Source organism: Heloderma suspectum, chromosome 16 (genome assembly GCF_057233095.1).
Source record: "Heloderma suspectum isolate Gila_16-S chromosome 16, 16-S_ref, whole genome shotgun sequence".
Taxonomy (NCBI): Eukaryota; Metazoa; Chordata; class Lepidosauria; order Squamata; family Helodermatidae; genus Heloderma; species Heloderma suspectum.
The window spans coordinates 15,183,560-15,210,651 of record NC_139473.1 but is presented as its reverse complement, the minus strand read 5'-3'; the positions used below and the strand labels follow the sequence as shown (position 1 = coordinate 15,210,651).

The 27,092-nt window shown below is 45.2% G+C and overlaps 1 protein-coding gene across 7 annotated transcripts in view; it reads left to right on the top strand.

The window, feature by feature from the left end:
- The window catches only part of GTF2I (general transcription factor IIi), a 78,821-nt gene extending 65,044 nt beyond the window's left edge, over positions 1-13,777 (top strand). For all 7 annotated transcript variants that reach the window (XM_084822594.1, XM_084822591.1, XM_084822590.1 and 4 more), the window contains 10 exons: positions 672-855; positions 2,984-3,042; positions 3,944-4,054; positions 7,018-7,098; positions 7,773-7,956; positions 9,337-9,365; positions 9,723-9,791; positions 12,194-12,238; positions 12,742-12,817; positions 13,191-13,777. In XM_084822594.1, the coding sequence (XP_084678720.1) occupies positions 672-855; positions 2,984-3,042; positions 3,944-4,054; positions 7,018-7,098; positions 7,773-7,956; positions 9,337-9,365; positions 9,723-9,791; positions 12,194-12,238; positions 12,742-12,800 (821 nt within the window). In that variant the 3' untranslated portion in view covers positions 12,801-12,817; positions 13,191-13,777. The remainder of the gene's footprint in view (positions 1-671; positions 856-2,983; positions 3,043-3,943; positions 4,055-7,017; positions 7,099-7,772; positions 7,957-9,336; positions 9,366-9,722; positions 9,792-12,193; positions 12,239-12,741; positions 12,818-13,190) is intronic.
- The last annotated feature ends 13,315 nt before the right edge of the window (positions 13,778-27,092 follow it).

The following is a 27,092-nucleotide window of genomic DNA, read 5'->3' as shown; positions in this document are numbered from 1 at the left end:
TCTAAAGTACTAAGTGATGCTACCTTGCCCTCCAAGGACTTTATAACTAGTATTACGGAGAGACTGACACTTCAAGAATACAGCAGGATTTGATCATTCTGATTTGGTCCCCCCCCCCCCGCCTTTTTTTGCAGCAATAGTTTGATTCATTGGTGTGAATGAAAAGTGGTGAAGCTTTTGCAGTGACACCCCCCCATCCCCGTATAGCAGCATGTGGATAACATCTGGAGATTCTTAATATTAATTTCTAATATTCATTTGCAACCTACTAATGAACATTAGGGCCGAGCAAAAATTTTGAGGGTTGTGGGTTTTTTTGCAAAAGGTGAAATTTCAGAGGAAGCAAAGTTTTCTTAAAAGGAAAAAAAAGCACACCATTTGTTGCAAAATCATGATCCCAACAATAAAGTATTACACTGTGCATATTGGTACCAACTGCCTCCTTTTAAAGTGGCTGCTGCACTTTAAAGGATGTGACTATTTTAACCCTCTTCTGTGCAACCCCAGTTGTTGTTGAAATAGGGGGATTTTTGTGGTGGGTGATCTGTGCCACAAAACAGCCTTCTCTCCCTGTTTTGGCTCAGCCCTAACAAACGTTAGAATACAAGTGTGAAAAATAAATGCAGCGAAGGATAATCCCCTCAAACATTTTAAGATACGTTTTGTTTTAGGGGAAGCTCTTGGACTGACGGAGCCTGTGAAAGTCCCTTTTGCGCTCTTTGAGTCTTACCCTGAAGATTTCTACGTTGAAGGCCTTCCCGAGGGAGTGCCATTCCGCCGCCCATCTACATTTGGCATTCCAAGATTGGAAAAGATCCTCCGAAACAAAGCTAAGATAAAATTTATCATTAAAAAGTAAGCCACATGTAATGCGTACCACATGAGTGGCCTCTCTGCACAGCTTAGATGAATACAGAGTTCAGCCCAGCCAGATGCTGGATTCTCCTATCCGAGAAAACAAGGCTGTGTTTTTTATTAGGATTACCGAGACCCATGGTAGGCCTCCGTAAGCCTGGCAAAGCTGTTCCAAACATTCAGAAGAATAATGAATTAATACAAGTATTTTAGTCATAATTGTAGGTCCTCCATAAAGTAAAGATTCCAGCTGAACAAGCTGTATGTAAAAATCAGCCAATAAAGAATCATTGTCACAAACTCTGAGACAAAAAATAAGGTTGCATAATGGCACCAAATATAGCTGTACTAACTTCTGAATAAATTTCTGAGTTACAGACAGAAACAAAGTGACCTTGGGTTCTTTGGTTTACCCAATAACTGAAAGCAGAACTTAAAGTAATTGGTTGGAGAGTCCAACTAGGATATTGGAAAACACTCTTGTCGGTAATTACTAAGTACAGTGAATGCCATACAGCATGTAATGGCTGACATCTTTAAGGGTGCAATCCTCTGCATGTTTAGACAGAGAAAAGGCCTACAACTCCCAGCATGCCCCAGCCAGCCATGCTGACTGGGGCATGCTGGGAGTTGTAGGCCTTTTCTCTGTCTAAACATGCAGAGGATTGCCGCTAAGTGACTGAACGGTGCAAATACACAGGCACTTCTTGGATTTTTAGTCCAAATTCGCCACTTGTGTTGTCTGAAATTGGGCCGTGGCAAGTCAATCAAGGAAAGCTTAACAAAAGCCCTGGTTAGTTTTTATAACTGTGCCATGAATAGAACTGCATATTATGCAGTTGTCTGTGGCAGCTTTTAAACTGGGACGGGGAACCTTTTTTTCTCCCAAGGGGTGCAATAGGACTGCAGGTTGCCCATCCCTGCTCTGCACTAATTTCTATAATCACATTTTTAATTGTCTTTGATAAATTTACCAAGAATTCATCTAAATTTAGGACTTACTTTAGCATAACCACATCACATTTCTGAGGCCAGTTGGCCTCAGAGATACATCCATTTTTTCCAATATATTTTGTAGATAAAATTTATTCAGTAACTCTGTTTTGCCCAGAAGAAGAATAAAGGCAAAACAAAAGCAGGTATTGAGCTGAGAGCACTCGTGTTTATCCTGGAGCAATGAGTAGCAGGCCAAGGGAATTTAAATGGGTGGGTTTGGAGCTATATGAGCTGAGAGACCTCCAGGGACCCCGAGTGAAAAATAAGGCGTTGGCTCATTTATCCATGGCACTGTCAGATAAAATAAATAAATTGGATGCAAAGAACATATAGCCACTTGCAGTGTTCTAATGGATGGTTCTTGAGTCTGCTCAAGAGGAGTGAGGAGTTTCTGCCTCTTCTAATGTGTGTGGGTGTGGAGAACTCCTTTTATGGAGGTGTGTGCTACAGTAGAAAACAATTGCGGTAAAGCAAAGATTTATGGAGGATAACTGACTGGAACTGTTGAGCCATGTTCAAAGGGAGTGTACCTGCATATCCCAGATGCTGGTGGGTGGCAAATGACAGGAGCAGGTTGCTGCTTTCATGCTTTCTAGGGGCGCGTGTGTGGAAACAAAGCGCTGGACTAGATGGACCTCCTTATGTCTTTATTTCTTCGATATGCCATTTTTAAGGTTCTTATTTTCTTCTAGAGTCCATCCTGGCTTCCCCGGTTATCACGGGGAGTTGTGGAATGTTGTTTCCAAAGGACCAACAAGACTGCCTCTGTGAACAACATTTGAAGGAAGATATGTTTAAACATCTTGGTTTAGGATGCACTTAGAACGCTTAATCGGCTCGCTTAGTTAATCTTTGGCTGGAGGGTTGCGTAAAGTTTTTGAGCTGCTCTGAAGGGGGAGAAGGTTTAGAGGAGGGGTATTAAACAAGCTGAGTGAAATTTGGAGCAAGCAGGACTGTGTGCTTTGGGATGATGAGGGTGGTGCTTTCTCCTCCACGATCACTTGGGGTACTCCACCCATTGACCAGTTTGTAATTTCTTTGGGTCTTGCGGGGAAATGAAACTGCAGCTGTGTTTACTTATTGATCTCACTTCTTTATATTCTTATGTCAAAACTTCACTGTTCCTCTGCAGGCCGGAGATGTTCGAGGCTGCAATTAAAGAAAGCGCCACTGCTGTTCCAAGTCCTCAAAGTGAGTTTCACCTCTTAATTCAGTCCTAGATGGCACCAGTTCTGTTGCTTCATAAAAATGACGACTGATCAGAAATAGGGAATAGTTCTGGGGAGTGCCATAAAATAGTCTGCATGTTCTGGAGAAGCTTTGCCAAAGGAAAATTTCAGCCATGACCGTAGGATTTTGTGCCTCATAATATGGACGCATCCCAGCTTCGAAAGGGCTTTTTGGTTACCATATTGTATCAACACATTTTCCAGCTGTTTCATATTTCGGTGTTCCTGTCTCTCCTGCTCTTCTGTCTGTCTAAAAGCAGGTTTACAGTAAAGCTGGGAAGTTTGCACTGAACCTCTCTGTGCCTGACCAATATGATTATCTCAAACTCTTGTTCCAGGGTTGTTGTTTTTTGCAACTGCAAAGAAGTGGCAAGAGCCACAGAGGCCACACTACTGGTGTTCTGCTCTCCTCATCTCCATTCCTATTCCACATCTCTGGCTAGCTGCCATTCAGTATTTTGTCTCTCCACCTCTCCACCCTGCAAGAGTGCTATGACATCAGAGGGCTCTGAAAACTCAGAGAGGTCATACAGCATATGTTGTCATTTGAGTCTCTCTTGGGGAAGTTACTTGCCTTCTTATTTGTGGTCTCTGTGTATCACACACATGGGCTCTGCGACTGTGCGGAGCCTCAATTCGGGAAACTTCCATAGCTAAGAAATGTTTAGCTCTAGGTATGTGTGGATGGTGCCAACTGCTGTCCTTCAGTTAGCTCTTAAAACTACTTAGTGTGTTCAAATTTGGGTTCAGTCTTATTTGTTCTTTATACTTTTTCACTGTGTAGTCATTGTAATATGGAACAAGATTTGGGGATTATTTGAGAAATTTTGGTGGTAATGCTCTGAATTCATGTGTTTTGTAAGGAAGAACCAGTCTGTCTAACACAGTAATAAACACTGTAACTGTGCCTGACCCAGTGGTGAACACCGCTGCTGGAGTGGAAGATCTTAACATCATTCAAGTGACCATACCAGGTACTCTGCCCAGCTTTTTCCTCCTGTGTGTTTTAATAGTCTTTAACTAAAAAAAAGTGAACCTTTCCCCACAGTTTAATATTTTTGTTTCCCCAAATACTTCTGATGTTTTCTAACTCATCTGTCAAATATTTATTCTTTTTTTAAGACCCCAATTTAAGTTCCTGGCCTTTTCTTATATATTAGGGGTATTTATGAAACAAATTTCCTGTAAATCTTTTGAAACTAAATAAGAAACAGACATCCTTTGTATTAATAGGGCCTCATTTTGTACATTAAATTTGCTATGATTTTAGACAAAGCTCTGTGTTCCTTATTTTCATTTCCCAGAAGAACTTAAATCTGCAAGGGCAATCATTATTTTATAGGTGGAACGGGAACCGAAAGCAACTTGCCCAGCTGCAGGTTTTGATACTTGGCCTTGCTTGCCCATCCAGTTCACTGCCCACTGGAATGCACTGGCCCGTTGTACTGAGCCAGAGCTTCATGCCATGTGCATGAGCAGGAATGAGCTGCAGTGAGCTTCACGCTCCCCTCCCATGTGGCCAGGCATTTGGAAGTGTCGCCTCTCCTTTCAGTTAACTACAGTTCGCTATTTCAGTCAGACTTGGAATTCTGATTAGCATTAACAGTGGTCAGCTTCAGCAAACCATCTTCAGAAGCCATGGAAGTTAGCATGCTTCATAGTAACCCTAGTTGATGTTAACTATAGTTTGTTGCTCCAGACACCACCCCAAAACACAGTTAACCAGAAGCAAAAGCTTTCGAACTCTTGTGCCGCATGGGGTAAGGAGCGGGGAGGACATGGGTCTGGGACTTGCTGGAAATTGTTTCTGTTTGTGCACGCTAGGGCAGGGCAACACGCAGGCAGTCTGTGACCCCCTGGTCTTTTTTTGTGGCTCTTGCTGCCCCCAAATTGGCACCACTGCGTTGTGACCACGTGTATTGCCCCTGCAGAAGGCCTCTTGATTTAGAGATGCCAAGATAGTGATAAGCCAGACCCAGGTTTGCTTACAAGGAGACCTTATTGAGTACTTACAGCACACAGGCGTACCCAGTGGTTGGATCAGACAGCTTCTCTGAACCCAGGACCAAGGGGTACAATGGGTTTTATACCATACATGTTAGCAGTGAGGCAGCATGACAGCAGCAAGCATTAATTCTCCAACTTTCCCAGCATAGGCTAACCGTGCTTGTTCAGAAGGAAAACAGTTAGAACTTTCCCACCACAGACACCTGTAGCTCGGCATAAACATGGCCTCACTTCTCAGGCACATCCCAGGCCCTGATAAGATACTAGCCTTCGTTAGCATGGAATGTGCTGAGGCCGTGCTATCAACCTTTGACTCATCTCACATGCTCAGAGGTCCACTAGCAAGGAAATTGCACTTATAATGAACCTAAGCCAAGTATTATGGATCTCTAGGTCCCTCTAAAACTTCAGGTGACCTGGTTACACTCCTGGGGCCATTACACCATGTTGGTGGTGTGTGGCAGCGGTAAGAAAAAAACTGCGTTTTCTGCTTAAAACAAAGTGCATGGGGAGTGCATTGCTTGTTTTAATGCAAAATCATGCCCAGAGCATCTGGAGCACAATTCCTCACACGCCTTGTTTTGAAGCAGAAACGTGGCATTTTTTCTTACTGCTGAATCGCCACGAGAATTCATAGACAATACAGTGGCGCCCTGGACAAGCACTAAGTCTTTCTGCAGTGTGCTCTTTCGTTCGTTCTCTTAAGATTGGGACCCACAGCGGGGAGCCACCACACCCGCAAGGCCCTGCTGAGTCACCCGCAAGGCTGTTGTCTCTGTGCAAATGAATGGAGTGATTTCCCCATTCACTTGAGCGGAATGGGGAGAGCTTCCCTCCCAAGCAACAGCAGGAGCAGGGTGGAAGCCCACCTCCCACCATGGCACAAAGACGACTTTAGCAGCAAGAGCAACTGCTATGCCTGTGGGTACCCAAAAACATTTTTTAAAGTCTTGGTTTTTTTAATAGACATACATTGATTCGTATGAAATGCATACAACTTTATAACAATTATACATAGGCTTCAACAAAAGCAGACCAAATATCCAAATAAGTATCCATTTGAAGGTGGTTGTCTATACACCACCCATTCAAATATTGAAAGTGTTGTAAGGTCCTCAATCCATTGCATTATAGGAGGTGAGTGCTTACGTTTACAGCGTTGTAATATTAGTCTTTCCACTGTCAAAAGGGTGCTGAGAATCCATTTATGCTGACTGTTTCTTAATTTCCATGAAGTAGGTAAATAAATTAAAAGAGTGTGTACATCAGTGAGTATTAAAGACTGTTCCAGTACAAAATTTATCTGTATAATACCGCCCCCCGGCTCAAGAAGCAACTACTGGACATTGCCAAGACATATGTTTAAAAGAAGCGTTAGCTGTATTGCATGGTCAACAATTAGCTGAATTAGACAATAATAATACCTTATTAAAGAGACATTGTGGTGTCTAATAGACATGAAGGAAATGTTTTTGCTGAATAAGACGCAGCCCAAGTTGCATAGACATGACAGGTGCAATCCATTTATTAGGTATTTTGTGGTGGTGCCCAGAAATTCCCCAATTTTCTCTGTGGTGGTTTCTCAAATAATGCTCTGTGGTGGTTTCTCAAATTCCCCAATGTGCCCACGGGTCCAAAAAGGTTGGGGACCCCTGCTCTTTGAGCACATACCTGGCCAAGGTTCTTCCTCCTCCCTCCTTCAAGCCACAAAGAGCTAACAGGTTTTAGAGCCAAGAGATTTGACCAGATATGTGTTCACCATCATGTCAGGGCTGGGGAGGAGCAGCACAGATGAGTGAGGGCAGCCAACCTTTAAATAATTAGGTGTAAGCCTGGTTAAATGAGGTTTGCTGGCTTTAAACAAGTTCTTATGTAATGTTCCAAGTCGATCACAAATACAATTTAGTTCTTGTTTCTTCCCATTTTACAGATGATGACGAGAGAACTTCCAAAGTAGAGAAGGCCCGACAGCTGAGAGAACAAGTGAATGACCTGTTCAGTCGGAAGTTTGGTAATTTAATTTTTCCAACATAGAAAAGCCAGTTAGTTGCACCCTGTATGCAAGATGCCAATTTCTGAACCCTGAGTGAAAAAAAACAGTCCTATGCAGAACAACAGAAGCAGCACAGCAGCTCTTGTATGGTTTGGGAAATTGGAACAAGGGGTGTGCAAGACATGTGCCCATGCACACCAATCTAGCACCTAATTTTTCTGTTTTATTGTAAGCTGTTACAGCAGAAAGGTGGTCTTATAAATATAGTGAGTAAATAAGTTACTCATTAATTGTACTCATTGTATTCATTGATCGGACGCATTAATTGAACAAAGCACTTCTTCCCCACCTCTTCAGGTTCCATATTTTGTTCCACTTCATTGAAAAGTGCATGGTTAATGGGAAGAGAATGGCCATCCTTTGATAGCCTCCCCACTCAACAGGGGCTGTCTTGGATTACTGAGTAGGCCTTTCTGGGAGCATTTTTGACTGAGAAGCATGTTGCAGAAAGTTAAACAAAAAATCCCTCATTTGAAGTCGATGCTGTTTTTATAGTATTCCTAACTGTGCCGCTTTGTAATATTTCAAGGCAGCCATGCGTTCTTTATGGCAGAACATCATGGCAGTGAACATAACTCAACTCAGAACTATCTACTATAGTCTTAGTTTCACTTCCAATTCTCTCTCATTAGGGGAAGCCATTGGCATGGGGTGTCCTGTGAAAGTCCCATACCGAAAAATCACCGTCAATCCTGGCTGCGTGGTGGTGGATGGGATGCCCCCTGGTGTGTCTTTCAAAGCTCCCAGCTATCTTGAAATCAGTTCCATGAGGAAAATTTTGGATTCAGCAGAGTTTATTAAATTTACTGTCATTAGGTATGTGGCTTTCAACTGTGTCCAGTATAACCTTGATTTTCTAGCTGTCTACTGGAGAAGACCTCTGTTACTCCATATTATTGTGGTCCCATGTGATGGATTGGACTTGCACTGAAGACAATGTTGGGAAAAGGTGCCACTGTTTTTCAGCGTCAACCAGTGTCTGTGACCAAGAGAGCCTGCACCCTCTTCTGAGCTCTACAGTGCTCCCGAAATGCCCCATGTGCACCGGGCTCGTGTTTAGACACAGTATGTCTCTCCTTACTTAGGTGCTAGGAGGAAACGGGGTGACTCACTATCTTGCCGTGCTTAGGAGTATCCCAGGAACATCTGGGTGGTCACTGGCTGGCCTACACTGTGCCCTACCTTCCAGTGGGGTTGGGCCTTTGGAAACACATTATGCCATTGCTTCTGCATCTAGGCTGGCTTCTTTAGGCACTATTTATGCTGCTGGCTTTATCCTACAAAGTTCTTAATGGCCTGGGTCCAGCAAACCTAAGAGAGTGCCTTCTTCCCTGTGCCCCTACTATGGCGTTGAAAGGTCAACCAAGAATGTGCTCTAGAATGATGCCATCATACAAGCGAGGCTTGTCCAAGGACATGGAGAGAGGCATTCTCTGTTGCTGCCTCATGACCGTGGAACTCACTTCCCTTGGATGTTCAAATTCTGAGGCCCTTGTTTCTGAGCTGCTTTAAGCAGTGCAAATTTGGAAAAGCGGCTAATTTATGGTATGATGCCTTCAAGAGTTGTTCCCATCTGTAAGGATTCTTATAACCCAAGCTGGAGAGCACGTAACCAAAATGTTTTTTTGTTCCCCCACCCCCTCTGCATGGGGTGGAACCAATTTGGAAAGACATTAGTAAAGGGATAAGAGATATTACTTGAGGTTTCACCAGTGGCTATGTTAGGGATCATGGGAGAGTCTTCACTAGCAGTCAAGGTTATTGGAAGCCTGTTCTGGTTTCCACTAGGAAGACAGTAGCAGAATTTGAGGGGGGTGGGGGGAGAAACATGCCAATAATCAGCTACTGAGTTAGTAAAGTTCAGGATATACCAAATACGATAAAACTGGGAATTGGACAGAAGGTGGGAGAGTTCAAAAACAAATGGAATCCATTTTTTTATTTTTTTTTGGATGTGCAAAACTACCTTGTCGGGTGATTTAGGAATTGCACTGTTGGTATTAATCTGTGGCTCTGTGCATGCTTTCATCCGTTAAGAGTGTATCGTAAAAGTAGAAGAAAATGATACACATCGAGATCATAGTTAACAGGGTTCATATGTGACTCTTAAGTTATGACATCCCAAGTAGTCTGGAATTCTAGGGTTATCTAAGGACCCCTTAGCACTGAAATGTTGTGTTCTTTGTTTTCCCACAGACCATTCCCTGGACTTGTAATGAACAACCGTAAGTATTTTATTAGCTGTGCTTATGAAGTCTCTCTCTGCTACTGTGTGTGTTGCTACCATGAGGCTTCCACTGGGCAGTGTAGGTCTTATGTGCCATTGTATTCCTGCATCAAGAGAATCCATAATGACTTGGCATAAAATCTAACATATCCCAGAGAAATTCAGATGCGTTTAAGAGGGCACTGTAGCTAAGTTTTCTACTCTTTAAATTGCATGTATTCAAGGGATGGCTAACATTTTGTATATCACATACTGAAGTGGAGCAATTTTGTTGTGTTTTTAAATATGAACACATTTACTGCTGGAGGGGCCCAGCCTTGTACAAATTTAACGCTGGCCCGTCTTGTTCTTCTAGAAATTGTTGAGAAAGCAGAACCGGAAGCAGCAGCACCAGCTGTGCCAGCCCCTGAGCCGGTGGTACAAGGTAAACGTAAAAAAAAAAAAAATGGTTGTGCGCGTATTATTTATTTATTTGAAGTATTTATACATTGCTTTTCTGCCCACTGGGACATCCAGAGTTATTTATTTATTATATGTCTATACTCTCCAATAGCCAAAGGCCTCTGGGTGGTTCACATCAGTTAACACCAGAAAACACAGCACAATAAAATGTAATTTTTTGACATAGAGCCAGTGTGGTATAGCGGTGAGAGTGTGGGACTGGAAGCCGGGAGATCCGGGTTCTAGTCCCTACTCGGCCACAGAAGCTCACTGGGCGACTTTGGGCCAGTCACAGACTCTTGGCCCAACCTACCTCACAGGGTTGTTGTTGTGAGGCTAAAATGGAGAGGAGGAGGATTATGTATGCCGCCCTGGGTTCCTTAAAGAGGGAAAAGCCGGGATATAAATGTAATAAATAAATTTAAAAGTTTAAAGCTACAGTATAAAATAAAAATAAACACCAAAATAAAACTTAGCATCAATAGAAAGTTTTAAAATATTATAGCAGATTTAAAACAACCGAAAGTGAAAGATTAAAATGCCTGGGAAAATAAAAGGGTCTTTACCTGGTGCTGTAAAGACCACAGCATATGCTTCAGGTGAGCCTCTGTGGGGAGCTCATTCCACAACCGGGGCGCCACAACAGGAAAGACCTTCTTAGAAGCCACCTGCCTCACTTCATTCGGCAGGGTCTCCCAGAGAAGGACTATTCCGTCAGGTAACCTGGCCCCAAGCTGCTTAAGGCTTTGAATGTTAATAACAGCACTTTGAATCGGGCCTGGAAATGGACTGGCAGCCAGTGCAGATGGAAGAATCCTGGCATAATATGGTAATGTTAGCCTGTCCCTGTTAACAATCTCGCTGCTCTGTTTTGGACCAGCTGAAGCTTCCGGACCATTTTCAAAGGCAGCCCCACGTATAACGCGTTGCAATAATCCAGGCGAGAGGTTATCAGAGCATAGATAACTAGCTAGGCCATCTCTGTCTAGATAAAGATGTAGTTGGTATATCAGCTGAAATTGATAAACGGTGCTCCGTGCCACTGAGTCCATCTGTGCCTCTAGTAACAATGCCGGATCCAACAGCACCCCCAAACGAACCTGATCCTTTGGGGGAGTTCAACCTCCTCCAGAACAAGTTGAACATTACTTAGCTGGGTAGACAGGCCACCCACTCTGTCTTGTCTGGACTGAGTCTGTTTATTGGCCCTCATCCAGTCCATTACTGTGCCCAGGCACTGATTCTGAACAGCTGCTGCCTCACTGGGATTTGATGAAGAGGTGAGAGAGGGCTGGGTGTCATATTGATGATGACCTGCACCTCCAGATAATCTCCCCCACTGGTTTCATGTATGTTGGACAGTGTGAGGGATAGAAAAGAACCTTGTGGAACCCCACTGCAGAGCTGGCAAGGAACAGAGCGATGATCCCTTAGCGCCACCTTTTGGAATCGACCATCCAAATAGGAGTGGAGCCACTGCCCTGCCTCCAACTCCCAGCCTGGACAATCTATCCAGAAGGATACGATGGTCAGCGGTACCAAAAGCCATCAAAAAGTTCAAGAGAATCAACAGGATCACACTCCTGCTGTCCCACTCTTAGCAAAATTCATCTCGTAGGGTGACCAAGGCATTTTCCTTTCCAAAACCAGGCCTGAAGCCCGATTGAAATTAGTCAAGATAATTTCTTGACTAATTGAAATTAGTCAAGATAATTTCATTCAAGAGTGCCTGGAGTTGACTGGCAATCACCTGCTCAAACACCTTGCCCAGAAAAGGGATATTGGCTACTGGCCTATAGCTGTTAGTTAATATCATCTGGGTCCAGATTAGGACTTTCACAGCCTCCTTGATATCAGTTGAAAAAGACAGATTGAACTGGATATCATCAGCACAGTGAAGAGACCCAGCTCCCAAACTCCAGATTGCCCCCCCCCCCCGCCCTTCCTGGCTTCAAGTAGATGTTAAAAAGCATAGGGGGGAATACAGAGCCCTGAGGAACCCCATACGCCAACAACCATACGGATGAGAAATAGTCCTCTGCATCAGGAATGATTAGCAAAACAGGACTGGAACACCGTAAAACAGCACCCTAAGTCTCAAATCAGCTAATCGGCCCAGCCTAGTAGTTGCAAAGCAGATGATGTCCCATATTTTTTGGTGGTTTGGGGTGGATGTTAGCAAAAACATCCTTGCAACACCATGGGGAAACGAATATGCTCCAATGCTAGCCTACTTTGCCTGAGGACCTAGACATGGTACAGGTGCATTTTCAGAGAAGGTGTGTGAATGTGTCACAGCATTGGGGGCTGTGATAGGATATTCATTTCGGCTTGTTGATGTTGTTAACTAGAAAAACGCAAACAATTTTATGTATTTTTTTTTAGAGCCAGTTGAATCAGACCAAATAGTACAAGTATCTGTGGAGGAAGGTGAGTATCTATTATCTGATGAGAGAAAAGCAGCTGCTATTTGAACATATGCTCCATGTCCACACAATCAATAGAGTAAGGCCATCAAAAATGTATGCCCTTGTAAAGGTGCTTGCTGACTCTTAATAACTGTAAAGTAATTTCAGAAAATTAATTTTGTGCCCCTGTTTTCATCTTGTTTATGATGCAAAGAGGTTGGCATCCCAGGCTTAAACGACAAGATGTCATTTTCATTGATTCTATGTATTTGAATCATTTTTCATCTGCTGCTTTGTTTTTATTCAAGCAGCTGTTCCCCACAACTCACCAAGATGAAATTACTGTCATGTGGGAAACAATCAAAACACTCTTGAGTAAGGTTACCTGGAGCTTTGTTCCTCCTCGCTCATCTCCACAAGTTGTGATTTTTTTAGTTACACTTGCATCCTCATCTCCCCGTGCTTCTTGTTCTTTAGTGAACTTAGAATTGCAGAAAGGCATCCAGGTATCCTTTGTCTCCACAGATTCGGCACAGACCGAAGAAAACACTCAAATAAAACAAGAGCCAGATCCAACGTGGTAGACCTCGCCAACATTAGGGTAAAAGTATAGTCATAAGGGAATTGAGCAGTGGGTGGTATTCAGATGCTTTTCTAGGTAGAAGATGGACCCTAAGTCTCACAATGAATGCAGAACGTACAACCCATCTTCCATTTATATTGGCCTGTAACCATGTAGAGTACTTCACTTGGCGGTATCCCTGTTGTGGTCTTCAAGTTGTGCTCATTTTGTCCCTGGGCCCATGTTTAGTTTTAGCCCAGTTGAACCTTTAGAGTAACAAAAGAGCTAAGTTAAATGAGTGACACATGTACAGCATAAGAAATGTCATGGAGTAATTATTTTCATAGGACTTCCAGCTGCAGTTGATTTAACTTCAACCTCTGCCATTTTGTTTTTCCTCCTCTCTCTCTAGTCAAAAGCATCCAGGATTACGAAAAGTTTGCTGGGACGGCCCTGGGCTGTGTAATATAACTGTGTAAGAGAAGTACCTTTTATCCATCCTTGCCCATCCCCACCCTCTCTCTCTTTTTTTTTTTTGTACTTTTTAGATAGAAATGTCTGTTCTGTTCAAAAGTCCTGAGAATTGACGTGAAGCAGTGAGATGTCTTCACAATGGCTTATATTGTTTCAAAGATCTAATTGGAGGATGAAATGCTGGACACTTGACTTATGATTGTTAGTTTTTGGCTTTGTTAATTAAAATCAACAGGGACTTTCAAAAATGCCTGCCTTTCCAAGTAAAACAGCCCCTAGATGCATCTTGGCCTTTATTGAAGAAGAATGATGCCTCCCGTAGTTCAGGTTTTATTTTTTCCCAATGGGGGAAGCTGGGAGGGGGTGGGAGTGGGAGATGAAATTTGTCCACTGAACTTTTGTTTCTCTTTCTCCTTTAATGGCTAATTGGATAATAGTATCTGTATATTTGAAATAATTTTTTTCCTATGATATATCTCTCAACTCATATGTTTTTAATAAATAAATAAAAGCTGGTTTTCCTGACACCTGCAGCATGCATTAATGAGCTGGTATTTTGTTTGGATGTTCTTGAGCAGGGGTGGGGGAAAGAACATAATACTCACTTCGATATAATGACTGTATGTGTTACAGAGCAGCAGTTCTCAAACTTTTTCCCACCAGCCACCTAGTAGACCTTTTTTGTCCTACAAATAAAAGCACATTCGTAACTCATATATTTCTAGAGGGGTGGCCATATTAGTATGTTGCAGTAAAAAATAACAAAGCTTATGCCATAATAAATGTGTTAGTTTTTAAAAGTGCCATACGATTTTGTTACATTTTAATAACATTTTTTCTTCATCATCAAAACCAGCACCCTATTATGAAAATCTAAGGGAAGGGTCCCTTTAACTGGTATAAGGGTCCAGTTTTAAAGTTACTGAGGCCCTTTAGAAACCTCTTAAAAAGGCAGACCACACTGGGCCACTGAGCACCTGCTGGTACCCTTTCAAAGAACCCATGACGAGGTGGATATTGGTTTGATCCACCAAGGCATTTAAGCAAAAGAGCCTATTTGAAATCACTAAACCTAAATGAGTTGTGCTTTTTTTGTTTAGAGCAAAGAACACACTGTTAGACCACAGGCGTTCTGGTAAATATAAACCTTGGTGCAAGACTCATTCATGTCAGCCCACTCCTGCCCCTTAACTGTAGAAATAATTGCGTTAAGAGTCTAAATCATCCATTTAAAAACTGCATGCACACCCACGCGCACCCAGTCCTCTGCCAAGCCCCGTTGAAACTCATGGGAGGTGCATTCTCTCACGCAGCTCCATCTTACGCTAGTAGGCCTTGCACAGGAGAATGTTCATCCTACACAGTCATGATGTGTTGGAAATAGATATGTGAACACCCAGAAATGTTTAGAATAAACACACTACCCCTGGTTTTTCCAACAGAAAAAAATGGAAATTTGGGGGAACGCTGAACAACCCCCACCTATAAAATACTTTCTCTTTGGGGTTGAGCGAAGTGCTTTTTTTAAGACAAGGTTTTACTCAAAATGTGTACCATGAAGAGTTTTGTGTAAGGCAGGAGTGGGCAACATGCTCCCTGTGTATGCTGTTGCTCTGTTACACAGCATGTAGCAGAAAAATCAACAGGCTGGCAGGAGCCCAATTCTGCTTGGAAACTGGCACATGGGGAGGACTCTCTTTGCATGCCTGTTTCCCAGCAAAATCAGGCCCCCCACCAGCCTGCCAAGCACTTTTGGCAGACTGGTGGGAGCAGATTCTGCTTGAAATGGGTGCGCAAGGAGAGTCAAACCCAGAATCTGCTTTTGATCCAGTCTGCTGGTATTGGGGGTGGGGTTCTCAGGTCAGAGATAGCAGCAGGGAGCGGGGCCTTCTCCCAGCATGGAGAAAGACAAAATGGGTTGGGGAGGGGCGGCGATGTACTGCTGCCTTCTAATGATCAGACTTTGAACCAGTCAAAGCAGGTATTCTGCATCTGCTGTCCTTTTGCCTGGCCCCTCTCTTGTGCTCAACCTTTTGTCACTTCCTTCAAACTACTGCGACGCAAACTTCCTGCTACATACCGGGAACAAGCAGCAGTTTATTGCCCTCCCTTGTTGGAGGGTAAAAGGGCCGGGAGATCTTGGGCTCTTGGGCGGTATAGAAATTAAATGAATGAATGAATAAGTAAGTAAGTAAGGAGATGGTGTTGTGGCAACTGCAAAAGACCTGTTGTGGGTACCAACGCCTCGGAGGAAAAATCTGAAAGTTCGGTTGAGAAGAGTGATTCTAACCAATACCCACAGAAGGAAGTGGGCCAGAGCTGGAAATTCTAAGCATATATTTCTAGGATCGCTGTGTAAATTTCATAAATAGGCCAAACAGAACAATTGCATATGCCGAGTTAGAAATGATGCATTTTATGTTACAGCAGGCTTGGGGGAACCCGAAGGTTTTGAAGAGGTTTTAAAACTTTAGGAACAACCCTGGGGAGAGGGCAGGGGAAGCCCAAAACAGCCGCATGAGGAATGAGCAATTTTGGTGGTCATGGAATGCTTATGGGAGGGGAGTTCAAATGGACTCTCCTGAGGAAAGGGCATGGCTGGCTGGAATCTTCAACGGTAGAACTCCATGCTGGAACATTTCGTGGCAGATCGGACTCAATGAGTGCTTGTCAACAGGATCTTCTCAAACTGGGGAGAGGTAACGAGCAGGTTACCGCAGGGCTCAGTCCTGGGCCCAGTGCTCTTCAACATTTTTATTAATGACTTGGAGGAGGAGGTGCAGGGAATGCTGCTCAAATTTGCAGATGACACAGAATTGGGCAGGATAGCTAATACCCTGGAAGACAGAAACAAAATTCAAAGTGATCTTGATAGGCTGGAGCACTGGGCAGTAAACCACAGAATGACATTTAATAGGGATGAATGCCAAGTTCTGCACCTAGGAAGAAGAAACTAAATGCACAGTTACTAGATGGGGGATACGTGGCTCAACAACACTACAAGCGAGAAGGATCTTGGAATTGTTGTCGATTACAAGCTGAATATGAGCCAACAATGTGATGTGGCTGCAAAAAAGGCAAATGCTATTTTGGGCTGCATTAATAGAAGCATAGCTTCCAAATCCCAGGAAGTACTAGTTCCCCTCTACTCAGCTCTGGTTAGGCCTCATCTGGAGTACTGTGTCCAGTTCTGGGTGCCACACTTTAAGAAGGATGCAGACAACTGGAGAGGGTTCAGAGGAGGGCAACAAAGCCCTATGAAGAGAGGCTGAAAGAACTGGGCATGTTTAGCCTGGAGAAGAAAAGACTGAGGGGAGATAGGAGAGCGCTCTTCAAGTCCTTGGAAGGTGGTCACAGAGAGGAAGGGCAGGATCTCTTCATCATCCCAGAGTGCAGGTCACAGAAGAATGGGCTCAAGTTACAGGAAGCCAGATTCCAGCTGGACATCAGGAAAAATATCTGACTGTCAGAGCAATGACTTAGGGAGGTGCTGTGCTTTCCCACACTGGAGGCATTCAATGAGGCTGGACAGCCGCCTGTCAAGGATGCTCTGACTTGGATTCCTGCACTGAGCAGAGGGTTGGACTATATGGTCTTATAGGCACCTTCCAACCCTACTTTTCTATTATTCTAATTGGGATTCTTGAATCACAACGCAGTATAAAGCAAAAGGCTAAGAAAATCACAACGTCAGAATGTATCACAATTAGCCAGGCACAGCTGCAACGGAGCATGCAACATCTCTTGTCAGCCAGAAATAGATCTCAGGTTGCACAAACACTTCCTGATTTGAACAAATCATTCACAACTTTTATTTGGTGTGCAGATTTCAACTTTCTTGAAACGAACTGACGCAGGTTTATGGTTTGAATCCATGTTCCTTAGCAATCTCAGCAGCACCATGCCTCTTTACCTTATGTGTAAATACAGTGATGTCGTTTCTTAAATACCAGGAAAGATGAAACCACCGGCTATTACCCATCCATGTATCTGCAGAAATCAGGGGAAGAGAACACTGCAGAGAGCAATCAACTGAGGAACAAAGTTGCCTCCCCGTGCAGGACACGGAACAATGGGCTCAAGTTCCAGGAAGCCAGATTCCGGCTGAACATCAGGAAAAACTTCCTGACTGTCAGAGCAATATGACAATGGAACCGATTCCCTAGGGAGGTGGTGGGCTCTCCCACGCTGGAGGCACTCAAGACGAGGCTGGACAGCCATCTGTCAGGGATGCTTTGACTTGGATTCCTGCATTGAGCAGGGGGTTGGACTCGATAGCCTTGTAGGCCCCTTCCAACCCTACTATTCTATGATTCTATGATCTTACATAAACAAATCATGTCCAAGCCCCCTTTTTATTTATTTATTTTATTATTAAATTTATTAATCGCCCATCTGGCCGGTCACCCAGCCACTTTTCCCTTCTTGTACGTAAGTTAGCAACTTCTTAAAGCTGTGCGTGCTGTCCAGCTTGGGTCAGTGCTAAGTCCACCGTTACTCTGTCATTAGCACTTCTAGCTTTATTTTTGTCCTTGGCTCTGGGAAATCAAGGCAACCAGTTTGGGTCCCTGATCAGGCAGAGTTAATGAAGCTAAGCAAGCCTGAGGACTCCCCCATTAGAGCAATACGACAATGGAACCAGTTACCTGGGGAGGAGGTGGGCTCTCCCACACTGAAGGCATTCAAGATGAGGCTGGACAGCCACCTGTCAGGGATGCTCTGACTTGGATTTCTGCAGTGAGCAGGGGGTTGGACTCAATGGTCTTACAGGCCCCTTCCAACCCTACTATTCTATGATTCTGTGGTCCCATAGGTTTCTTTGAAGTGAACATGGGCATCCCTGCCTATCCTGTAGGCCTGGTTAAGGAATAAAATGGGAGATTTTATTATAGGTAAGGGAAAGCAACAGGACTGCTTTAATTGCCACCCCCTGAATCTTGGCAGTGGCCCACAGACAGCCCACACTGCTTTGTGCAGTCAAGCTGTTCCCTTTCTACTTAGTCCTCCCTCTTTCCCCTTTGTTCTCTCACGCCCAGTCTACATTCGACAAATCTGGAAACTCCCCGCAGGTGTTTTGGGCAGCCTAAAACAGTACTTGTATGTTTATTTTCACGGAATGTCCCAGATACGTGCTTCATGATCAAGAACCCCAGATGCTTTCGTTTTCTTGTGTCTTAAGAAATAATAGGAAATGAGAAAAGGCATGCTACTGTTGAACCTGGCAGGAAGTCTTTCACGACCTTGATTGTAAACCTCAACCAGAAATGTGTCAAAGTCCTCAGAAGGGGGAAGGAAAAAGGGTGATTCAAGGATTTTGCCTTAGTTCCATCTCACATTTAGGCTTGGGATGGTGGCAAAAGGCACAACGCTGTCAGTTTCATGGATTCAGTGTCAAGACCATTCAGGAACCGGTGTGAGACCTAGAAGTCTTCCCTGCCTTCCCCTTTCTCTAATTATAGTCCTATGTGAATTTAAGAACATAAGAGCCCAGCTGGATCAGACCAAGGGTCCATCTAGTCCAGCATTCTGTTCACACAGCGGCCAACCAGCTGTCGACCAGGGACCAGAACAAGGACATGGGACCAACTCATGTTCCCCAGCAACTGGTGTACATAGGCTCACTGCCTCTGGTCCTGGAGGTGGCACATAGCCATCAGGACTAGTAGCCATTGATAGTCTTCTCCAGGAATTTGTTTTAACCCCCTTTTAAAGCCATCCAAATTGGATGTCACTACACCCTGTGGCAGCGAATTCCATAGTCTGACTCTGCACTGTGTGAAGACGTCCTTCCTTTTGTCTGTCCTGAATCTCCCACCAATCAGCTTCATGGGAGGACCCCACTGGGTTCTAGTATTTTGAGAGAGGGAGAAAAATGTCTCCCTGTCCACATTCTCCACACCGTGCATAATTCTGTAGACCTCTATCATGTCTCGCCTTACCCTTCTTTTTTCCAAGCTAAACCATCCCAACTGTTGTAACCTCTCATAGGAGAGATGCGTCAGCCCCTTGATCATTTTAGGTGCCCTTTTCTGCACTTTTTCCAGCTCTATAATACCTTTTTCTAGGTGCGGTGACCAGAATTGTACGCAGTATTCCAAGTGTGGTCGCACCATCGATTGGTATAAAGGCAGTATGAGATTGGCAGTTTTATTCTTGATTCCCTCCCTAATTATGCCAAATTATTTTGTGTGGTTTCACAACGCTCTGGTGCAGGCACTTTGCATATGCTCAGGGGCACTCATTTAAACAGTTCAAACAGTGTTACCATGATTCCCTGGCACTGAAAGCAGTGAGGACTGGCAACGTGTCTCTTCTTCAACTCAAGATCATGTGTAGTGATTATTTGAAGGCTGTGATGGAATTGATATGTCCAGATTGTTTCATTGTGGAAAATCGGTGTCTCATACATCAGAACACGTCTTTGTATTGCACATTAATGTGAAATCGCCCTTGCTGCTTGTTCCTGTGGTTGTGAATGTTAATTGCAATCCCTGCTTTGTCCACTGGGCATTCCTTGGAAAGATGGCGAAAGCTATTTTCTCGGACGTTCTTGTTGATTGTGATGACGACAGCAGACTGATGGAAAGGCAGCAAGGGGGTAACTAATCAGTCTTAAATGACCTTCTAACCAAACACTCCTAGATCCCAGGGTATTATCACTAAGGTAGTGTAGTAAGAGAGATTTCCAGACTTCTGAGAAATGTGTTCAAATTTTTGTTTGATCATAGAATCATAGGGTTGGAAGGGGCCTGCAAGACCATCGAGTCCAACCCCTACTCAGTGCAGGAAGCCTGATTCCCAGGCGGTCTCCCATCCAAGTGCTAACCAGGGCTGACCCTGCTTTGCTTCCAAGATCAGGAGAGATCTTTGCTCGACATCATAGAATCATAGGGTTGGAAGGGGCCTGCAAGACCCTCGAGTCCAACCCCTGCTCAATGCAGGAAGCCTGATTCCCAGGCGGTCTCCCATCCAAGTACTAACCAGGGCTGACCCTGCTTAGGTTCTGAGATCAGATGAAAAAATTCTTGCTTGGATGCACAGTTCACTGTTTGATTTTGGACCAGCCACTCTCAGCATAACCTCCCTCACAAGTCTGTCATGAGGATAAAAGGAAGGTTAAAAAAAAAAGAAAAAGTAAAGGTGTCCCCAACCAGTCGTGTCCAACTCTAGGGTGTGGTGCTCATCTCCGTTTCTAAGCCGAAGAGCCAGTGCTGTCCAAAGACGCTTCCGTGGTCATGTGGCTGGCACGACTGAACACTGAGGTGCACGGAACGCTGCTACCTTTCCCGCCGAGGCGGTACCTATTTATCTACTTGCAATTTCTTGCTTTCAAACTGCTAGGTTGGCATGAGCCAGGACTGAAGACAGGAGCTCACTCCGTCACGCAGCACTCGGGTCTCGAACTGCTGTCTTGCCAACCTTCCGGTCTGCAGTTAAGCATCTTAACCATGGTGCTGATAGCAGTGCAGCGGTTACAGCGATTTGGCACTGCTAGTTGAAATCTGCTCCGCTATAAAGCCTTCCTGGATGGCCTCTGACTATGCCGGCCCTATCATTAAGCACACAGGTGTCCACCTGAGGTGGTGGATGTTGAAGGACAGCAGCTCCACCCCCAGACCGTTCCCATCCTCTTGAGCCAGTGCACTGCGGTGCTTGCTACCTGTCTCACCTCGTTCCTTCCCAGCCTGTCACAGAGGGTCCAGCTGAGAAAGGTCCCCAACTGAGCAAGGAGGTGGAGAGGTAGCCAGGCAGCCTAGGCTGTGCACTCTAGCGGGCATTGCAGGTATGCAGGCATTTTGCTCGCATGAGCTGTGCTGCATTGCAGCATTTCAGTGGGCAGCGAACAGGTGACAGGCACAACAGTGCGTGAGCAGAAGCTAGGTGATGGAGAACAGAGCTACCTGTGCTCCCAAGCCTGCCTGCTGTTCTTGGGTATGTGGCTAGACGTCACTCCCATAATCGGTGGTGAAATAAAATTCAGCTGCCACTCTGGTCATGGAATGGGAACGGGTCATCATTTTGTCCTTTATCTAGCAAAATGTCTTGAACCTGGGGTCATCCCGTGAAGCTGATTGGCGGGAGATTCAGGGCAGATCAAAGGAAGGACTTCTTCACACAGTGCAAAGTCAAACTGTGGAATTAGCTCCTAGAAGATGTAGTGATGGCCACCCATTTGGATAGCTTTCAAAGGGGGTTAGACAAATTCCTGGAGAAGGCTATCCATGGCTACTAGACTAGTCCTGATGACTCTGTGTTACCTCCAGTATCACAGGCAGTATAAAAGTCACTGAGGAGCACAACTGGGACGGGGGTGAGGATGCTATGGCACCCATGTCCTACTTGTGGGTTTCCCAAGGCAGCTAGTCAACCATGGTGTGAACAGAATGCTGGACTAGATGGACGCTTGGTCTGATCCAGCAGGGCTCCTCTTACATTGTGTCTTGGCCTTTAGAGTGGTCGTGAGGCTAAAATTGTTCTTGGGCTACTTGGAGGAATACCAATATGGCGGCCAATTGTAGCAGATTCACACTTTGCAGAGGCAGGAATATTTGTTGGGTGTGGAGCAGGACAGACGGGGGTCTAAACGTGCAGCAGATACGTGCCAGGGTGCTGTGGTGGCCTGCCCACAGAATCCTAGTGCACAGCCTCGAGTTGTGTCTTTCCCTTCTGACCATACTTGTTTCCCACAGGAATCTCTAGTCTAAAAGTCTAAAGTGACCATTGATCAGGACCAACGCCAGCTTTGAGGGGGCACCAGACAAAGCATTCCCTGCTGGCCCCCTGCTCCCTCAGTAGGCCCTGGCAACAGAGGTGGCCCAAGACACATTACTACATGAGGCAAAGGACAAGATGGTGCCCCTCCCTGACTGGACTGGCAGATGGATCTGTCTTCAACGCTAATGATGGGATAACATTTTCCACTGAACGTGAAGGTAGCAGGTGAACTTAGGGGGTGCAGAGTAGGCTTTCTCCTTGAACACCTTGCTGCCACTTCCCAGCATCTGCTGCTTGAGGCGACCGCCTCACGCTGCCTAATGGTAGGGCCGGCTCTGTCTGGCAAGGTTACCAAGAAGCAGGGCTCCGGTCAGTGCTCTGACCAGTCTGGGTGGCTGCATCTAGCTGATATCTAAATATCCCATAATGCCCTTCATGTGGCTCTGGAGCATCGTGCTATGTTTAAATGATGGCTAGACTTGACTACCAGATGCTGCTTGGAGTGCTGGAATGGATATTTTTTAAGAAAGGGGATTGCGGGGCAGGTATCAGCGGTGAGCCTTGCTAGGGCTCTAGGGCCTTGGAAGTTGCCCAAGGATGCCAAGCAGTGATGCCACCCCTACCATCGAGGATTAGCAATAATAGATTTGTCATCTCTGAATTTATTCTTCTTGAGAACAAAACCCACAATCCTAAGCCTTCTTCTTTGGGTATATGTTCTACCGAACTCAGTGCATAATCATGATAGGCTTACTCAATAAGGGTTTCTCGTACGTGATGCAACTGCGACTGGATTTCTGTTTTCTTTGGGGCAATCGGCAAAAGCAGAACTACATGCTCTCTAGCTGCTAGAGTCAAGCACGTACGCAAATTACCTCTTTCTTCTAGGGCTGTTGACTACATGTTCAGTAATGCTCCACAGGAACAGATGCTTATATCTTTTCTGGAAGCAGGGCATGCATGAAGAGCTCATGCCTACCACTACCCATTTACTATCCTTCATAAAATCCTACGGCCATGTTTTTGCCTATTTTCTACTTAATTTGAAATGTTATCATTAGTGAAATGAGTTAAGAACATAAGAGCCATGTTGGATCAGACCAAGGGTCCATCTAGTCCAGCATTCTGTTCACACAGTGGACAACCAGCTGTTGACTGGGAACCCACAAGCAGGACTCGAGTGCAACGGCACCCTCCCACCCATGTTCCCCAGCAACTGGTGTACATAGGCACACTGCCTCCGGTACTAGAGGTAGCACATCACCATCAAGACTAGTACCCATTGACAGCCTTTTCCTCCAGGAATTTGTTCAACCCCCTTTGAAAGCCATCCAAATTGGTGGCTATCGCTACATCCTTTGGTAGTGAATTCCATAGTTTAGCTGTGTGAAGTCCTTCCTTTGATCTGTCCTGAATCTCCCACCCATCAGCTTCATGGGATGACCCCGGTTCTAGTATTTTGAGAGAGGGAGAAAAATGTCTCCCTATCCACATTCTCCACACCAGGCGTAATTTTTGTAGACCTCTATCATGTCTCCCCTCACCCTCCTTTTTTCCAAGCTAAACCATCCCAGCTGTTGCAACCTTCCCTCATAGGGGAGATGCTCCAGCCCCTTGATCATTTTAGTTTCCCTCCTCTGCACTTTTTCCAGCTCTACAATATCTTTTTTTAGGTGTGACCAGAACTGTACACAGTATTGTACACACACCATATATTTGTATAGGGGCTGGATGGTATTGGCAATTTTATTCTCAATTCCTTCTAATTATGCCTAACATGGAGTTTGCCTTTTTTACACCGGGTCGACATTTTCATTGAGCTGTCCACCACAACCCCACCACAACCTCTTTCTTGGTCGGTCACTGTTAGCTCAGTTCCCATTAGGTTATACTTGAAGTTGGGATTTTTTTGCCCCAACATGCATCACTTTACACTTGGTTACATTGAACCATATTTGCCACTTAGATGCCTATTCTTCCAGTTTGGAGAGAGCCTTTTGGACCGCCTCACAATCCCTTTTAGTTTTAACCACCCTAAATAATTTGGTGTTATTGGCAGACTTGGCCACTTCACTGTTTGTGCCTAATTCCAGATCATTTATGAACAGGTTGAAAAGCCCTGGTCCTAATACATATCCCTGTGGGACACCACTATTTACTTCCCTCCATGGGGAGAATTTACCATTTGCTCCTACTCTCTGCTTTCTGTTCTCTAACCAGTTACTGATCCATAAGAGGACCTTTCCTCTTATTCCATGACTGCTAAGTTTGTTCAGGAGTCTTTGGTGAGGGACTTGGTCAAAAGCCTTTTGGAAGTCCAAGTAAACAATGTCTACCAGATCACCCCATCTATGTGTTTATTGACACTCTCAAAGAACTCTAAAAGGTTAGTGAAACAGGACTTACCTTTGTGAAGCTATGTTGATTCTTTTTCAGTAGGGCGTGTCCTTCTATATGCTTACTAATTTTATCTTGAATAATGCCTTCAACAAATTTACCTGGAACTGACATTAAGCTAACCAGCCTGTAATTTCCTGGATACCCCCTGGATCCCTTTTTGAAAACTGGTATTACATTGGCCATCTTCCAGTCCTCTGATATAGAGGCTGATGTTAGGGATATGTTGCATATTTTGGTTAGAAGAGCAGCAATTTCATATCTGCATTCTTTGGGAACTCTAGGATGGATACCATCTGGGCCTGGTGATTTATTTGCTTTCCATTTGTCAATAAGGTTGAGAACTTCATCTTTTGTCACCAGTATTAGCCTCAGTTCCTCAGACTCCCTTCCTGAAAACATCAGTTCAGGCACAGGTATCTGTCCTATATCTTCTGCAGTGAAGACAAATGAAAAGAATTCATTCAGCTTCTCTGCGATCTCCTTGTCCTCCTTCAGTCCTCCTTTAACTCCACTGTCAGCCAGTGGTCCAACTGCCTCCCTAGCTGTTTTCCTACTCCTGCTATATTTAAAGAATTCTTTTTTGTTGGCCTTGATATTATCAGCAATATGCTCTTCAAAATGCTTTCTTGCATCTCTTATTGTCTGCTTGCATCGCATTTGTGCATGCTCCCTTTTGTTTTCCTCACTTGGGCGAGACTTCCATTTTCTGAAGGAAGCTCTCTTTTCTCTAATAGCTCCCTTAACACTGCTTGTTAACTATGCCGACGACCTCTTGGACTAGGTGCTACCTTTCCTAACCTGTGGTATACATTTTAGCTGGCCTTCCATTATTGTGGTTTTGAGTAATCTCCAAGCAAGTTGTTTATTATTGTAATTCTATACTATGGTAATGTTGTACTGGTATGCCTTTTTGTTTTTGTATTGCTGTTTGGTTCGCCGCTTTGAATACTTTTTGTGGGAAAGCGGCATATAAATTAAATGTTTCATTTATTTATTACGCTTCTATACTGCCCCACAGCCGAAACTCTCTGGACAGTTCACAAACAGTAAAATAATGATGTTGTTTGCCCAGAACGGTAAGCAGGATTCTTCCAAATCCTGGCTTGCCATGAATTATTCATTTATGTGTAACCTGCCTTTCTACCAAAAAAAAGGGTACTGAAGGCATCTTACGGGACCAATTAAAATGGATTAAAATACAATAAAAACATAACTCTCTCATTATTAAAAACAGCACACACCCCACCATACCCACTTACTGGTTGAAGTCTTTTTTCAATAAAGTGAACTTTGCCTGCTGGTGGAAGGACAGCAGAGAGGCAGTGATCCTAGCCTCCCTTGGGAGGGAGTTCCACTGTGGGGGGAGCTACCATTGAAAAGGCCCTATCTCAGGTCACCACCAAACGTGCCTCTGATGGTGGCAGTCTCTCCAGAAGAGCTAAGGAACTGGACAGGCTTATATGCAAGGGAGGCTGGTGAATCCATTTTGGGGATCTACCAGCCAAGTGCTGGAATCCATTTTGAGGATAGGGCTCAACACCTTGGACAGCTCCTTCAGACTTCTGGCTGGTTGTAACTAAAACCCAGAATGGAATCTCTGCCCCATGCTGGGCGTCGTAGTCTAACACATCCGGACGGCACCAGGTTGGGAAAAGCTGATCTAGAGGGCCACCGATTCCCCACCCTGACCTACACTGACTGGGAGCAGGTCTGCAGGGCTTCAGGCAGGGGCCTTTCCAGTCGCGCCTGGAAATGCTGCTAGGGATCGAACCCAGGCCCTTCTGCGTGCAAAGCAGGGGCTCTACCACCCAGCTACGGCCCTTTCCCATAGCGCAGAGCACTCTGTGTTTTGAGCTCTGTGAGGAAGCCCTCCATGCACTCTGAGTGAGTTGTGCAGATTTGGGGGCTTGATTTACTTCGAAAGGCCTGGCCCAGCCTAGCCTGGCTGATCCCCTACTTGTGTTTCCCTGGGAACGGTTTGGTTTTAAAGGATGTGATGTCAGAGTCCCCCCCCTTCCATTTTTTCGAGGGGGGGGAGCTAGCAGTTTGACTTTTTTGAGTAGGCATGCTTAAAACTGCTCTCATTTCAAATCTCAGTTTGTGGTCCAGTTATAATGTGTATGTGAAAAGGGGCCTTTCTTCACATAACCACAGGGGCCCAGTTATGGGATGGGGGTGCATCTCTCTCCCCCCCCTTGTGCGTCTCTCCCCCCCTTGTGCGTCTCTCCCCCCCTTGTGCGTCTCTCCCCCCCTTGTGCGTCTCTCCCCCCCCTTGTGCGTCTCTCCCCCCCTTGTGCGTCTCTCCCCCCCCTTGTGCGTCTCTCTCCCCCCTTGTGCGTCTCTCTCCCCCCCTTGTGCGTCTCTCTCCCCCCCTTGTGCGTCTCCCTCCCCCCCTTGTGCGTCTCCCTCCCCCCCTTGTGCGTCTCCCTCCCCCCCTTGTGCGTCTCCCTCCCCCCCTTGTGCGTCTCCCTCCCCCCCTTGTGCGTCTCCCTCCCCCCCTTGTGCGTCTCCCTCCCCCCCCTTGTGCGTCTCCCTCCCCCCCCTTGTGCGTCTCCCTCCCCCCCTTGTGCGTCTCCCTCCCCCCCTTGTGCGTCTCCCTCCCCCCCTTGTGCGTCTCCCTCCCCCCCTTGTGCGTCTCCCTCCCCCCCTTGTGCGTCTCCCTCCCCCCCTTGTGCGTCTCCCTCCCCCCCTTGTGCGTCTCCCTCCCCCCCCCTTGTGTGTCTCC